This window comes from Pleuronectes platessa, chromosome 4, assembly GCF_947347685.1.
Source record: "Pleuronectes platessa chromosome 4, fPlePla1.1, whole genome shotgun sequence".
NCBI classification, from domain to species: domain Eukaryota; kingdom Metazoa; phylum Chordata; class Actinopteri; order Pleuronectiformes; family Pleuronectidae; genus Pleuronectes; species Pleuronectes platessa.
In genome coordinates, this window is record NC_070629.1 from 10,816,696 (window position 1) to 10,832,527 (window position 15,832).

The 15,832-nt window shown below is 39.7% G+C and overlaps 1 protein-coding gene across 1 annotated transcript; it reads right to left on the reverse strand.

The window, feature by feature from the left end:
- Positions 1-1,623: 1,623 nt before the first annotated feature.
- On the reverse strand, positions 1,624-14,662 carry piwil1 (piwi-like RNA-mediated gene silencing 1). Its single transcript, XM_053420920.1, has 21 exons — positions 14,609-14,662; positions 14,097-14,181; positions 12,859-12,964; positions 12,352-12,480; positions 12,039-12,253; positions 11,816-11,937; positions 11,580-11,660; positions 7,922-8,119; positions 7,689-7,797; positions 7,091-7,217; positions 6,265-6,382; positions 5,885-5,999; positions 5,596-5,777; positions 5,087-5,159; positions 4,770-4,970; positions 4,159-4,262; positions 3,942-4,012; positions 3,701-3,854; positions 3,358-3,483; positions 3,138-3,285; positions 1,624-2,287 (listed from the first exon to the last, which is right to left on the reverse strand). Exons 2-21 carry the CDS (start codon positions 14,163-14,165, stop codon positions 2,171-2,173), a joined length of 2,565 nt encoding a protein of 854 aa, XP_053276895.1. The 5' UTR covers positions 14,166-14,181; positions 14,609-14,662; the 3' UTR covers positions 1,624-2,170.
- Positions 14,663-15,832: the final 1,170 nt, after the last annotated feature.

Below are 15,832 nucleotides of genomic sequence, written 5' to 3' on the forward strand. Positions count from 1 at the left end.
TGTAAAATAAGTTTTAATATCAGCCAACAGAATAACAGATTTTGATGTCTGTAAGAGGCTCTTTGTGAAAACAATGACATGTCACATGTTGTGGCCTCTGCAGTCACCAGATCTGCCGGTAGATTTGGGGCCGGATCCTTTCCAAGTGTTGTATGAGCAGTGTTAAATGGTAAATATACTATATTTATATAAGGCTCTCATATCGACCAAGACTTAGTCAAGTTCATGCACTCAGACAGCTTCTCTTCACCACCAATGACCTTTTAGTGGATGACCTTCTCTACCCCCTGAGCCACAGCCCCTCAGAGACCTGTAACATCTGGTCGTACGCCTTCACCCTTATTCCTTTCATTTGTCACCTGTATGTGGTCATGTTGTAACATCTGACTGTGGCTGTTCGTCGACCTGGAACGTGCAGGGTACAATGGGACTGTGGTGATGTCCACGGGGCCAGCGATAACACGTAACCAGCCCCATCATTCATAACTGAGCCCAGAAAAGAAAATGTTTTTATTAATTTCAGAAATATTCCCTGAAAACTAGATCATTGACAAACTCGACCTGCAAAACCAAATTCTGGGGCGACTGATGAAAAAGAAAGTTGTTGGTGCCACACTGATTAAAAACAGTGACTACAATGTAAACTGTTACATAAACAGATGGGAGACTAAATATTATCTGAACTTTTCTAGAACATTAGCTAATGACCGGTTTGTTGATCTGCACTTGTGGGCTACAGTCGGAGACAGTGTGACGTCTTTCAGTCGATCACAGTGAGACACAAGGCTACCTCCGCCCCTCTGACCCCACCTCTTACATCTCTAACATATGTTCTAACCAGTCTGTCAGCGATGCCTGTTCAGTGTCCCCAGTTCTGTTGGTGCAGGATACAAGTACTGTATATCTATATATATAAAATATACATATATATCTCTCTACACCGTAGAGTAGTGAATGTATGATGAATTGAAAGCCAATGTATTTTCAAAGCTGCCCAAAAACGATTGTGCAGGTGTTCGTCTTTGTGCGTGAAATGAAAAAGGTCAAACTTTGTCTCCTCATATCGTTGTTTTTCCACTTCATCCTCACGTGTATTTTCAAATCAAGCCTATATTTTCTATAACACAGGAGTTGAAACTGAAACTGCCAAAAAAGAATGTATGCAAAACATTCTGATACTTTCTGTACTGAAGATTTTCAGCCATGGTGACCTGATGTACGTTTTCCTATTGACGGACCTCGTCCTCAAGACATGCTTCTGTTCATTTTGAGTGACTGTTGCTCTTTTTGTACTTTGTCCATTTGTAAAATTGTTTTTAAATGTTTATACTTGATTTTCAAACTGCCTTTTTTGTACATTTAACTTTATAATCAAACAGTGCAAGCTTTCCCCATGGTGTCTTTAAGACCATATTGTTTAAAAGTCTGCAGTTGTGTGCTAGCTTTATGATAAGAATTATCAGCCTATATTGATGGTTACAATTTATCGTGTGGGTGTGCATGTGCAATTTTTTCTAAAAAAAAAATCTAAATAAATTTGATATTTTGTAATGTTTGTGTGTCTGACTTAACTAGAATTTAAAAGCACAAATCACACAAATCAACGTTTATTGCAACCCTCAGCAACAGAAATGGGATTCAGGGCCTAGATGTCATCTTATTTCAAACAAAAGAAAATGTACATCTCCAGCTGGTTTTTACTCATAACTTATATTTTTATAAACAGTGAAATCCTCTGAGGCCAACATTACTAATATAACACAAATAAAGATTCTAGGTTCTGCCTAACAAATGCTTTTTTTCTTTACTCAGATCACATCAAACTGTAAAGAATATACAATTGTGTTGTCTCTGAAACATTTTGTATTTCAGAAACATACTGGTTTCACTTTGTCTTGTGTCGTGAAACGACACAAGACATTTTCACGAAAATGTGAAGCTCACAGGGATTTGAGATGTTCAGGCTTTTCATCTCATCCTTGTTCTTACATCAGACCCGGGGGCGGCTACAAACCTCTAATACACAGGAATTCAGAACTCGGCATCTTCAAAACTCAACTTGGAACATTTTCACCTGAAGAGAACCTTTGGAATAAAACTTGACATTGGCGATGTTCTTCCTGAGGAAGCCTCAGAGATGGAGCTGAACATGTTGCTCCTCTTTGTGTCCTCACAGGTAGTAGAGGAGGTTGTCCAGGTGCAGGTTATGCTCCCGGTGGATGCTCTCACCCACCAGGAAAGCCAACTTGTGTGCATACTGGCAGGGAGCGGGAACTCGGACGATTCCCTACAGAAGGAAAAATAAAGATACATATTCTATTGGGTTGCAAAATCAAAACGACACTTCCCTGGAATCACACACTCGTTTGCACGCTTGCCCGACTAATAATGACAATCAGTTTAACTCTTGGGACGCAAAACAAGGCCAGCTTTTGTGCCAACGCGTCATGCTAGCAATTCACATTAATGTGATTTGATTGGCTAGTGCCTGTGCTTGAGGATTTATTCCCACAAAAACTGATTGGTTGCAACCTTGGCCGTCGCATGCAACAGGAGCAATGCAACTGAACTACAAGGAAGTTCAGCAGCTCATTACATGACCCCATTCAAAGTGAATGACCATTGTTTAAGTTGAATGTGTGTGAGTCCTGCACAACTGCTTCTCAAAAGAAAAACAAGATTTAAAGAAAATTAGGTAAAGATCAGAATTAGGCAGGAAGCACACATCAAAAAAGAAAGTCTTTAAAGGCAGATTTCAATGAGGATAAGGGAGGTCAGACAGATCACCGCAGGGAGATTGTTCCAGAGTTTGAGTGCAGACAGGAAAGGTTCGGTCACCTCTGGTCCTCAGCTGTGGAGTAGCAACCAGGGCCTTAGCTTAAGGTGCTAATCTTTACTTTACTTCAGCAGGTACATCTTTAAAATCTATTCTAAAATTCACTGGAAGCCAATGAAGAGAAGCTCAAATCTGAGAACTATACTCAATGTGGACTCTGATCAGTTTTTCTCCTGAGGTGTCATATTCAATTACAGAAGAGAAACATTTTCAGTACAACTGCACTGCTGATCTTTGGGAACACCATTTATTACAGCCATCCAGGATGAAAGGTGTTAAAGACAGGGATTTGTATGCCTACCTGCCAGTTGTAGTACATGTGGCACAGCTTGTAGGTAAGCCGCTGCATATGATCAGGCTTCAGTCCGCTGGTGTCGTACAAGACATTGTAGTGGGTTGGGGAGACGCTCCCCGAGCGAACAGCCTGGCTCACGATGAAGAAGTCGTACCTGACCCAAGGTTTCAACAGTTCAGTGCTGAATACATCGATGAAAAGATTAGGAAACAGTTTAGAAACATACCACTCAGGACGGGTGACCTCTGTGTCGATGACGGTGCCGGGGGGAGGGTTGTTCACTTTGCCATTAAAGTGGGCGAAGAACCTGCTGCTGATGCGCTTCTTCACCACCACCACACTCAGCTTGGGCCTGTTGGCAACAGATGGAAACGTTCCAGTAAAAACAGACAAATTTCAGGAGGATTTAACCTTCATTCAAGTTATTTTGCTGCTTCAATTCTAACTTGACCAGATACAAAGCAAAGTCAATGTATTCAGTCCATCAAATTGAAATTTTTTAAAGCAACATTTGCTTTCAGTTTCAAAGCAGACTTTAAGGAGGAAAATAGAGGAAATAAAATACTCACATGTAGTCTTGCCCCATGGACTTGATGCAGTCGAGGATCTGTGAGATCTCATAGTTGACCACGGTCTGCAGCTGGCCGTCTCCCACCCCATCTCGGTACACGATGATGCGTGAGGGCAGGCAGGTGTTGATCTTCAGGTATTCTTTCAGTGCCGCTGTTAAACAAGGACCGAGTTACTCTGAGACCGTTGACAGAGAATTGTTGTGTGTATTGAAATGAAAAATTATTGAAAGCAACTTGCCACCCAGGGCCATCTTCAGACCGTCCATGATTTCCTGGCCTTTATTTTGCAGGACAACCTTTGAGAACCACCTGAAAATGTTTCAATTTCACAACTTATTGGATGTAGTACTGCACTAAATAAAAGATATGGCGTCAGCTAAATATCCATGAATTAATCAAGGGGCAGTTAAAAAACCATGTCAGCACAGCAGCCTGGTCCTGCTGTACATACTGACCTGCTCATGCTCTGGTTGAGGCTGGCCACTAGAGCTCCGATGGATCTTTTCCCAGCAGTAGTGTCATGGTAACAGTCAATGCCCACAATCATCAGCTGTTTGAGCTGTACAAGAGATGACACAACTTATTAGGACAATACCAACATTCATCATTACTTCTATTTGTAGAACTTGACTGTGTGACTCAAACTGTAATACTGACTAATTAATGATTTATAGAAGAAAATTAAGGATTAATTTCACTGAGCTAGACTATGCAGGAACCATGGTATTGCATATGTGAAAGTAAAAACACAAAGCCTCCAAAGAGCTGAAGATGGCCAACAAGCACAAAAAGACATTTTGTTCTGCTGTGGGGACGACTGGAGCTTTGCCTGTTTGTCCAAGCATTTGTACTTTTGTGTTAATCTGTGGATAAACAAACTCCTTGTTGATCCTCTTCTGTGTTTAGTTTCACTGTGTGAAACAATGGCAACTACCATTCTTTATCTGCTCTAAAACATCTTATAGGATCTAAATTTGGTCAGAAACTTTTCAATTTTTGTTTGTCCACAACACAGCCTAACTTTTATTTTCTTTATTGAATAATTTTACTGATGATGTTGACTTACAGGGATTTCCACGCTCCACAGCTCTCCTCCCATCTTGCAAGCCATCTGCAGGGCAATTTTGGTCGCCACAGTCATGAGTGTTTGAGGTCTGCTGATGGTGCGGGATACCACACACTGGCTCGGGACAGGGCAGTCCACACAAAGGAACTTCTTGACGCTGTCGTACTTGTCCTTCCTGTTGCTTGGGAGGACCACCACCACCTAACACATGAAAAATACTTCAAGGTGACAATGCAAACATCACATTCATGAAGGAATATCACAGGGCCAACTAAATAAGAGGAAAAAGCTCAAACTAATGGATGCGAGTCACTAACCATCTGTGTATGTTGTCCAACATTCTGCTGTAGGGCTCTGAGGAGAGACTCCTGTTGATCCTGGTACTCAATCCTGTTTTAAATAAAAAACAGTTGAAATAAATAATTGGGATAATTGTCAAGGGCCAATGAACTCTGGGTGATAGGATGAAAAATCTATTTGAAGGTTGGATTGGTGAGGTGTTTGTGAAATAATTAATTTGTGGAAATCTTCTTCAAGTTATGTCAATAAAGTCATTGGAAAAAGTAATAAGACGAAAAAGAGGGGGGGGATGCAACAACTGCATTTTTTTTTTTAAAAGTCTTTCTCTTGCTAACTTTTCCGAATCTACAAACACTAGCTTTAAGCGGGAAATGACACACTAAGTGTTAGCGTGGTAACATCAAGTTAGCGTATTGTTCAGACATTTAACTTCCAATTCAGAAGTATGTGGACTGGGTGAATGGTAACTATCATGCTCATAGATTACTTCCTACGTGAGTGAAAAAATACACATGCTAGAACTCACATGACAGCTCTCTGCATGCGAATTCCAAGTGGACCTGACACTTTGTTGAGGGTCTGCAGGAGGGACTGAGCCTCGTTACCATTGCGACGGGTGTAAAGCATGAGCCAGTTGTTCAGTGGAGGGGCGGTGATCAGAGGTATCCCACGCATCTCTCTGGACCAGTCAGCGGCTGGAGGGTCATACTAGGTGACACAAATAGTTCAGAATCCCTCAATTAGGATAATATAAAGAAATAATTTTATACGTTTGTTTGCAAGAACAAATTTACATAACCCCATGCATATTATACCGATCTTGATCCCTGGAAAATCCTCTCCGTTGGGAGGACTCTGCCAGTCAGTCTTAGGAGTTCCTTATCGAAGCTGAGACCCCACTTATCCAACTCTGCCTGTGCATCCGGGTTCCTGTGAAATCATTTACAGGATTTAAATCCAAGCAGGGATTAACTGCCTGAAGATGTTGACAGGAAAAATTGCTATTACAGCTTCTGCGCATATGAACAGACAAAATAGAAAAAACATTTAGAGAAAACAAGCCTTCATAACCAATTGAAAAAATGAGCGTTGGGTGCAGTCGGATCTCCAAAAATGGAAGCGGGTGCCTTCAATATTTCTGACAACAAAACGAGAACACAGATAAAACACAGTTCACACGTTGATCATCGCCTACTTCTGTATGTTAGAGACAAATCTGTCCAGACGTCCCTGCCTCTGTTCTGGTTCCAGTCTGGTTTGGCTGGCCAGGTCCTTCATTATGATGTGGTCGTTCATCATCTTATCAGTCAGCCCTGTAAAACACATTGCCAAAAACTAATTTCACTTTAGTTCATCATGTACGACATTTACTCATGCTCTCACTATTCAACCCTTTGGTTCAACAGATTTGTGTACTAAACAAGTGTGCAGCTGATATAGTAAAAAGCTTTTTATATTATACATTCAATCAAATGATTGTGCTCTGGATAGAGCAATAAATTGACATCATGTCTTAAGAAATGGTCAAACCAGGATTCCTCTCTTTTTAAGAAATACTTTTTCTGAAGTTTCTCCCGACAATTCAAGTCAGCAATTGGTCTCCAACATATACCATAAATATAATATGACAGTAAGCCCATTATTGACACATTGAATATATTAATATTTCTCCTATTTAAATTTTGCATACATCCTTCATGGTCAACTGTACTATAAAGGGCATCTGATTTCTTGTTAACAGTTGTTAACATGTTTTGGATATTACTTGAACACTTCCTTGAATTGTGGCAGTCATCCAAACATTCTTACCTAGAGGTCCCTAGTATTAACTTTAAACTTGGACCAAAAAATAACAATGCTAAACCTCTATAACGGTTTCAACATATAGTTTATCACCCTCACACAGCTTTTTACCAAGAGTGGGTTACATTTCAAACTATCCAAAAAATAGGCCCTATTGGCGATCTATGCAAGTGCATAAAATAAGAAAAAACAGGAGAACTACAGATAAATGCAATAACCTGTAAGGTAGCACAGTTCTGGGATGAGCAGGGCAGGACCAGGAGGAGGGGCTCCAGAAGGACCTAACCTCTTCACATGGCTGACCAGCAGCGCCTGGTTCACATCAGTGATTTCCAGGTTATATTGCTAAGAACAAAAGAAATAAAAAAGAAATATTTGAGCACTTACTGAAACAGTAACAATATACACCACTTAAAGCCATTGCCATCAGTTCAGGTGTGTTACATAAGCTCTAGGGACAGAAAAGTTGTGCGTTTCAGTATATAGCTGGTATGCTGGCTTTGGGAAACTGTCATGTCCTCTATGCGTGTTAGCCTCACAACAGGAAATTTAGCAACAATGTCAGAACACTACAATTTAATGTAACTGTACAGCATGCAAATATTTTTACAGTTTGTCAGCACAGTACCATCATTTCTTTGTCTTTCACCAGAATTGTTTACTCTCCCTTCAAAAGTTTGAGACAGATGTATCATTTTTTTTAATTTACAGTAGTAGATAAGTTTCCACCCGGTCCGTCTTACATGACCTAAAATAAAGTACATGCGCTTGCATTTCCCCGGTTATATATACTTTTGTTGAGTGCATGACACCTACTGTCTTGTAGTAGTCCCTGAAGGAGATCTCTTTGTCTGCCCTTGTAAATGTGTTGTTGGGAGTGTGATCCCAGGAAATGTCGTCAATCTTGTAGGTTTTGTTATTGTACCTAAAATTTCAAAAAAAACCAAGCGATTCCCGTGCAGGTAGTTCACTGTGTTTTAAGGCTGTATTATAAAAACACATGATTTTCATATGAAGACAAATATTTATGTGCGAGACGAGGAGCCTACTTGGTGAGGACTATGAGTCCAACAAGCTCCTTAGTGCAGATCTCAGGGAACCGTTGATCCCCACACCTTTGCCTCAGGTTGACCATGAAGTCAAGAACTGTCTCACTACGAAGCACTTTGTGACTCACGTCAGTACACATCATAATCGATGACTCATACTCCAAGATGGCGGTGGTGTAGCCCGGCCAGATTGTCAGCCTGATATAAAAGACAGGATCATTAGTTTTTCATCTCTTATCTAATGAAAACTTTATTTCCATAAATGAAGATAACAAATCAACACTACACATGAGTGAAGTCTGCTGTGTCTTCTCACTGGATTAAAATCTTCCCTCTATTTGGACAAATCATTAAGTGTTTGAACACATACATAACACTCTTGTGAAAATATACTTTTAGTCAGGGAAAGTCCTTCACATTATACGTTTTTTCTGTTAAGAGTAGGGCACCTTTAGGTGTATTTGACTGCATTTCTTCAACAGTATACAGACCTAGAGTTTATTACACTTTTCAGAAAGCAACATATTCAGGAACAAAAATGTTAATTCATCAGCTTTTTATAATGATCAGTTCTATGTGTGAGTGATAAGAAAACATCAGAGGAGCAGAGTCACTTGTTTACCAGCGGAGTAATGAGCCTCAGTACCGTGGCGCTGATTTAAATTAAGATTAGATTAAACTTTATACATCAACACACAGCAGCAGGCAAGTCCAAATGAGATAGAAAAGAGAATAAAGAAATATAAAAAGTAGAGCTGTGAAAAATAACGCGTTATGATTAAATTACAGGATTAATTCGTTTTTTTTTTAACGCATGCGCAGAAGGACCTTCCCATTCCGCCGCCTCTGCACTAGTTGCCGCTCTAATGCAGTCAGACGGCAGGTGCCATTCAAACAAACAAACAACATGGATAATTCCAGAGCTGCCAACTCTCACGCTTCCGCCGTGTGACACACGCTTTTGCATGTTTTCACACGCACTCACGCCACACATCCAATTTCTCACGCCAAAAAAAACCTGGATCTTTGAAGTGAAGCGCATGACTAAATCTATTTTAACTTGTTGACGAGACGAGACGAAAATGTTGGTGGTTGACTAAGTCACGATCATTTTTTAAAACATCATCGTATCAGGCCGTCATGAAGTACCAGGAGCGGGCGAGTGTGTGTGTGTGTGTGTGTGTGCCCCAGATAGCGCACCGGTCCCGGGAGCTGGTCACTGACTCACCGGCTGCTCAGTGGAAACAGTGAAAACACAGAGTTTCTCTGGTCTCAGCTGATCAGAGCTCAGCGTCTTGATCAGAGCAGAAGCTGCAGTTGGTTTCTACCGAGCTGCAGTTTCTGTGTCCGCCTCCAGCCTGACCTGCTCTCACTTTTCGTTTAAATATTTCGCCAACTAAAATATATATTTTTAAGCTATTAGGCTGCAGCTATATGTTTTTATTTATTTAAAAATAGGGTACTTCTTATTTCATACATTTTCCACAAATACGGGGAGGACTCAAATAACCCTACAAAGGTCTGTGTTTAATTTATTTCAAAGTAGGCCGACACTTGCCTGTGTATTTTCTTCTCTTCATAAGCGTTTGGTTTTTCCTTTGTTGTAACAGGTAAAAATATCAATCAAATGTCAACAGTTTTCTTTATTGTTGTTCGATAATTTCATAAATGCAACAAACCATAGTTTAGTATAGTATAACTTTATATAAAACTTTATTAGCTTTGTTATCAAATATGTTTTGCGGCTCCAGACAAATTTTATTTTGGGGAAGAGGGTCCATTGTGTTGCTTAAAAAGGCTACTGTTTAAGCACTTTATTTGTTGCACTTTTTTGTCTGATGGAAAGTGTGGTGGGAGGCGAACATAAATCATTAACTGCTCTTAAGAATACAATTATTTAAAATATAGGTTAGGTTTCAGTTCAGAATTAGTTGAAAACCATTGTAATCAAAATGTCAATCAACCTACCTTGGTCAAATCTTAAACAAAGGTCTATTAATTAGGCTATATTGTGGTCATTGAGGCACAACAATAGTTTTCTGGTTGAATGTTCAGCTCAAGGCTAGAAGGCCCTACAAGTCATGATCAGAGGAACATGAATCAGAAGAAGTTCAGGTATTGCACATCTTTAGCATACCACCCAAAAATCCACTAGAATGCAGGAAACAACATCTACTTAAACCAACATTTCCTGGGGGTGGACCTTCAGCTATGTCTTTGCGTCACAGAATGTAACCAATGTTGTCCATCTCCAGTCGGCCGCTCCTATCAACGACTTCGGGCCCCAAAGGCCACCAGAATGCAGCGAACAACATGGATACAACGCCAAATTCCAACAATTCCCTGATATTTGAGCCACCAACGTGTGTGGCTGTGTGCGCGGCAAAATGTTGGTCACCCCCGACAAAATCTCACTCCAAGGTTTTTTGAAAAGTTGGCAGCTCTGATAATTCTGATGAACCTGAGGACCTTCTGGACGGGAAGATCGTGTCCCAAAAAAACAAAGATCGAACATTCAGTAAAACCAAGGTGATATGCACACTCTGCGAGAAGACGTTATCGTTTCACCGTAGCAATACCCGCCTAACCACCGCAACGCGAAGCATGTGTTGGTCGGCGAGGGGCGTTCAAGTGGAATGCGACAAACCAGACTCACTCGCAGGACACATTGTGCAAAAGAAGCGGTCAGCTTTACTGTCAGAGAATTTGAACAAGTTAGTTTGCCTCACCAACTGGCTAAAGACCGAGTAGCTAAGAGGGCCTTTAGAGGCATTAGATTGTATCATGGTGTGGTTAATGGTTGTGTGACAAAAAATATAAAAAATGTCAACCATCCTATGGCTAAGAAGCTCAAATAATTTCTGTTTGATTTAAAAAAAAAAAAGTTTTATTCCACCACACAATGGCTAAGGAGCCCGAATATTGTTTAGGATGAAGATTATATTAATGTTCCATATGGAAAAGCAATGATAACTGCTGAAGAACTGCTGAGTTGCAGCACAAAAGAAAAGTTAAATGTCATAAATCTTGTTTTCACAAAAATATTCAGAGAAAATCGGTAATGTGATTAATCATGATTTATCCATAGAAACCTGTGATTAATTTGATTAAAAATTTTAATCATTTCACAGCCCTAATAAAAAGGCAAAAGAATGAAAAAAAAAAATTGTACAAGCAGTTAAAAATCTGTTTTGTGCATAAGAAAAAATTCCCTAGGCAGTCCTTTTATATCACATTAACGCGAGGCCACTGTGACCTTGACCTTTGACCTCCAGGCACCAAAATCTGTCCTCAGTTCATCCGTGCCCAAGTGAATGTTCCTTCACAATATTCAGACACTCTCGAGCTGATATTAAGATAACAGATTCAAGAAACACTCCAATGTGAATGTTTGCGCCAGATGTGAAAGGTTTCTTTTGACGGCGTTCCAGAGATATCACCTTCAAAACAAATGTGCTTTGTGAGGTCACAGTGACTTTTGACCTCCAACATCTTATCAGTTCATTCTTTAGTCCAAGTGAGTATTTACACCAGATTTGAAGAAATTCCCTCAATGCATTTTTGAGATATCGTTTTAACAAGAATGGGACGGATGTAAATTAAATGACTTATCTTAATTCGTTCTGTGTGTGTAACAGCACTGTATGAAAGAAAGTACCTGTGCTGTGGGATGTTGAGTGCATCTTTGGGGTTGTAGTAGTTACGTCCAATCTGCTGCATGTCGAGAATTCTCAAGATCCTGCACAAATTAAATATCAATCATTAATCATCTTTGGAGGCTTCAACAGGCACTTTTGTAAAACATTTATTTATTTACCTCCATATAAACAAGCAGCAACCACAAGTTAACTAGTAACAACTAAATGCTAGTATTGAAAGTAACAGGAAACTTGCCTTCTGAATAGGATGTTGTAAAACTGAATACACACTGGTGATGTGGGGGGCAGTTCATTTGTCAGTGTGACAGTGATCTGAACTTTCTCATCATTCCTTGTTACGCTGTGAAGCACAGTCTCCTAAACACAAGATTAGACATTCATTACGAGGCATTAAACTTCCATAACTTTAACACTAGTATTACTATTGTGGGGAACTTAAGCTTAAAGTAGTAGAATACTTTGTTTTGCAATCTGTTAGGCAGAAAAAGAATAGCTCCATCAAAGCTCCTTGCTGAGCCTAGTATTTCCTCATGGTGGAACAGGAGGGCAGATCTCAGACGGCGGGACTCCATTGGTGGGTTGAAGTCAACGTGGTACTGATACAGAACCCACTGAGGGCGGGACATGAGGCGAAAGAAGTTGGCTCTCAACTGAATGGCATGCCCACTTGAGCCTGAGGAGGAACAAACAAATTTGAGGAGTGAACCTTGTACTTTTCAACTACAATATTTTAAAGTGCTTTGGAAACGTAAATAAGTAATGACGACAGACCAGACTTTGACTCCTTAACATGCTCCATGGCTTGTCGGGTGTTAATGCCTGCATCATGAAAATCCCAGCGGCGTCCACCTCTCTCTCCCAGCTTCACCTGCTGAAATCCAGCGGAAATCTGCAGAACAGCTATTAACAAAAATAATAAAATTCACAAATGAAGTTGAAATCGAATTAGTAGTTTGCACACCTTACAGTACTGAGGCTAGAATAGGCACAACATAAAGCTGTGCAGGTGAGTACATACCCCACTATTCTAGCAGGCGATTGTTAATATAATCTTTTCAAATTCAATCCTATGATTTGAACCAAATTCGCTGCACCTCTTACCACAGTTAACATGGCTCTTGAATCGCAGATGGTTAAAGGGATGAAAAAAGGTGCATTCATAGTTGCATTGTTCAAGAGTTTTCTATCACTATTGCATTTCCACAAAGACTTTAAAAATTAAGAACAGCCCAAATCAATACAGGTATTAAAAAAGTATCATGATGTGTATGATTGGACCTTCTGTCGAGAATGGTCCTGGAGCTCCTTTCTGCCTCCCTCTGCCAACCAGCTCTTCAGCCACGCCAGACGCAGAAGTTGCTGTTGCGGGTTCTACAGCCTTACTCTACAAGAAAGAAGAAGAAAGTAGAGATTTGGGAAATGTAGTGTTATAGAGTTGTCCATATTCTGTCCAAAGAAACTTTCTGTTCCGTAATTACTTACGTTTAGAGTGGAAACGCTTTGTGTGCACCCACCAGATAAAATAATGTTTTTAGTCTTCACTTCACTCCATATGTGCATCAGTGTCTCTATCCTTGTAGTAACAACTTGTCCTATATATTTCTTACAGTTGGACTACGTGATGCATAGAGATTAGGATGTTTAGTCACTGACAATGTTAACATCTCTTGCGCAGAGCTAATATTTACCATCGTGAGCTAATTTGAGGTTTGAAAACAAGGCTCATTGATTTAAGCCTATTTATAGAAAGTACCTCTTATCAGAACAATGAGGTCACTGGATAATCCTCCAGATTTGTTTTATTTTGTATTATGTGGATGATACATCTCATTGGTTAACATCATACCTGACATTACATTCACCTGCTAGAAATCCGATATTGTGATAAGAAAAAAATCATTTCACGATATTTCTTGAAATATATTGAGATATGAATCAAATAATTATTAAATAAATATTTGCTTAAAAAAAAAAAAAAAAAAAAGAGTCATTAAGAAAGCAACAGGAGATTGTCACGGTCAGAAGCATTCACAACAGCAGAGGAATGACAGGGACATTCAGGTGAAGGCTGGTGTCTGGGTAGAGCACACAGGAGGCTGGACATGACAAATAGACTCTGCTGTGTAAACACCAGTTCTTATCACCTAAGGTTTGACATCTTCTACATGTCTGAGTCCTCTTTTTCATCCGGGGATATTTGAATTCTTCCGGTTTTGCATCTCTCCCGTGTTACTGATCATATCAACACATTTAGGCTCAATCATACATTTTACAAGGGGTGCGGCCAGGAGAAGTTATGGAAAACGTCTGGAGCAACAGACAATTATGTTAAGGTTCTCACATAAAGTTCCTAGAGGAGATTTCCAGAAATTGTCTCTAGAAAACAGTGAGAAAGGATTTAAAACCAAGGATCTTTATTAAAACTCCTAAATATTTGAGTCACACAAAGATTGGTGACATAACAGTGTACATGTTGTGTAAAGATGTGCAGTGGTTTCAGTGCAGACTTCTCTCACCGCTCCTGGTGCTGCAGTCTCCTGACCACGTGCCCGCCCTCTGGCTCTGGCTCGTGCACGACCAGTCATTTTGGGACAGTCTCAACTGTTCAACAAGTGAAAAGTCACGGCCGCTGCATTAATAGCAATGAACTGAAGTGATATGAAAAACGGGACAATTGTTTTAAACAGCTTCAAATAGCACAAATACGTCACACAATTTTCCAAAGTTGCACCTGCTTCCAACGACACAAAATGGCGCATGCTAATCATCGTCACGTGAGGCTAGCCGCAGCTAGCATGCTAACAACTCCGAACACAAAGTAAAAAACTAAAAGTTTTTCCTTTTTCAGGATATGACACCGTCTAATTACTCACAGGTACTACACAGGGAACATAGTTATAATACTGTTATGTTGACTTAGCGGATGGATTCACTTAAATTATGGATGTATGATTTTGATTAAATCTAAAATATGTTAATTCGCTGTTAAATACATACTTAATATTTTGATGCTAACAAAGTGACTCACCTTTGAGGAAGTTTCTTGATACACGACGGCCTAACCTTCACCTCAGGTGCATCCGCGGAGAAGAGAAACATGGACAGCGCACCACCGCGATACCTAGGCCTCGTCACCGAGCAGATGAATACGCTTGTAAAGAAGAACAAATTTAAGCAATCTAACTTTCCTTCAGACCTCCCTCAGTTCGCACATGGGATCACTTTGTTACAGTTCAGTGCTTTCAGAATCAAAGCACCTGATTAAGACATTAAAGAAAGGCGTTTGTGGAAGTTAATCAGAAAAGTCCATGGGAACTACTTTTTAAGCCCAATGATCCATTTAACCTGGAGCTGCTGTGTGGTTTTTAACAGTTTCAAACGATCTCATCAAGTGCCACTAGATGGCAGCAAAACTCACCCAGTAAACGTAGTGACTCAGCTCCAAACCCTCCAGTGGAGCTCACAGCTCTGACAACAACATGCGAAGCACAGTAACAGTGAAGCCTGCCCCTCAAACATCCCCTCGATCTTTTGTGATCATTCAGACAATCCATCAATCTGACTCATTTTCATTTTTATTTATTGGCATTTACTGCACCTTTCAGACATCATATCATGTAGTATCATATAGTTCAAAGTTTAACAAAACTGACCGCTGAGCCAAGGCTAATTAAAAACAATTTAAAGTAGTGACATCATGAACTAAAATGTATTAAAACAATATAATATAACTATTTAACAATGACAATACTACTACTACTAATAATAAAGAGGTATAATTTCCATTTACATAATTTGATCAAATAAAATAATGTCTATGAACCATACATAGGCAGATTTATGAGATTTACACATACTCATGTCACTAAATAAGAAAATGTCATACTTTTGTGATGTGAAGTAAAGTACTGAAGTGACTTGTACTTTGCATACATTGAAAGACTATTAACTGGAGGATAATTCTCGTCACCTTTGGAAATATACATTTACTAATTCTTATTTTCATGATTAAAAGTGTAAATATAAATGTACACCACACATGCTTCTCAGGTTGAAATAGTGAGTGAATTGAAGATGGATGTAACCTTTTACTGAATAAAGGGCATCAAAGAGAAAGAGTGTGAATAGTATTTTTCTTAATAGTATTGACCGACAGACCAAAATTAGTGTGATGTGAAGTGAGGTATTATCTGCATACTCATGACCCTGTTATGGTGATGTATGAAATGAAGACATTCGGGCTCACCCTGAC

Bases quoted from the DNA above. Each gene is read 5' to 3' on its own strand.
- piwil1 (XM_053420920.1), bottom strand. From the start codon at position 14,165: ATGACTGGTCGTGCACGAGCCAGAGCCAGAGGGCGGGCACGTGGTCAG. The intron at 4,263-4,769 runs GTAAGTCAACAT...TCTCTTGTACAG, and splicing joins TGTGGAGCGTGGAAATCCCT to CTCAAACAGCTGATGATTGT. The intron at 3,484-3,700 runs GTGAGTATTTTA...TGTTGCCAACAG, and splicing joins TCCATGGGGCAAGACTACAT to GCCCAAGCTGAGTGTGGTGG.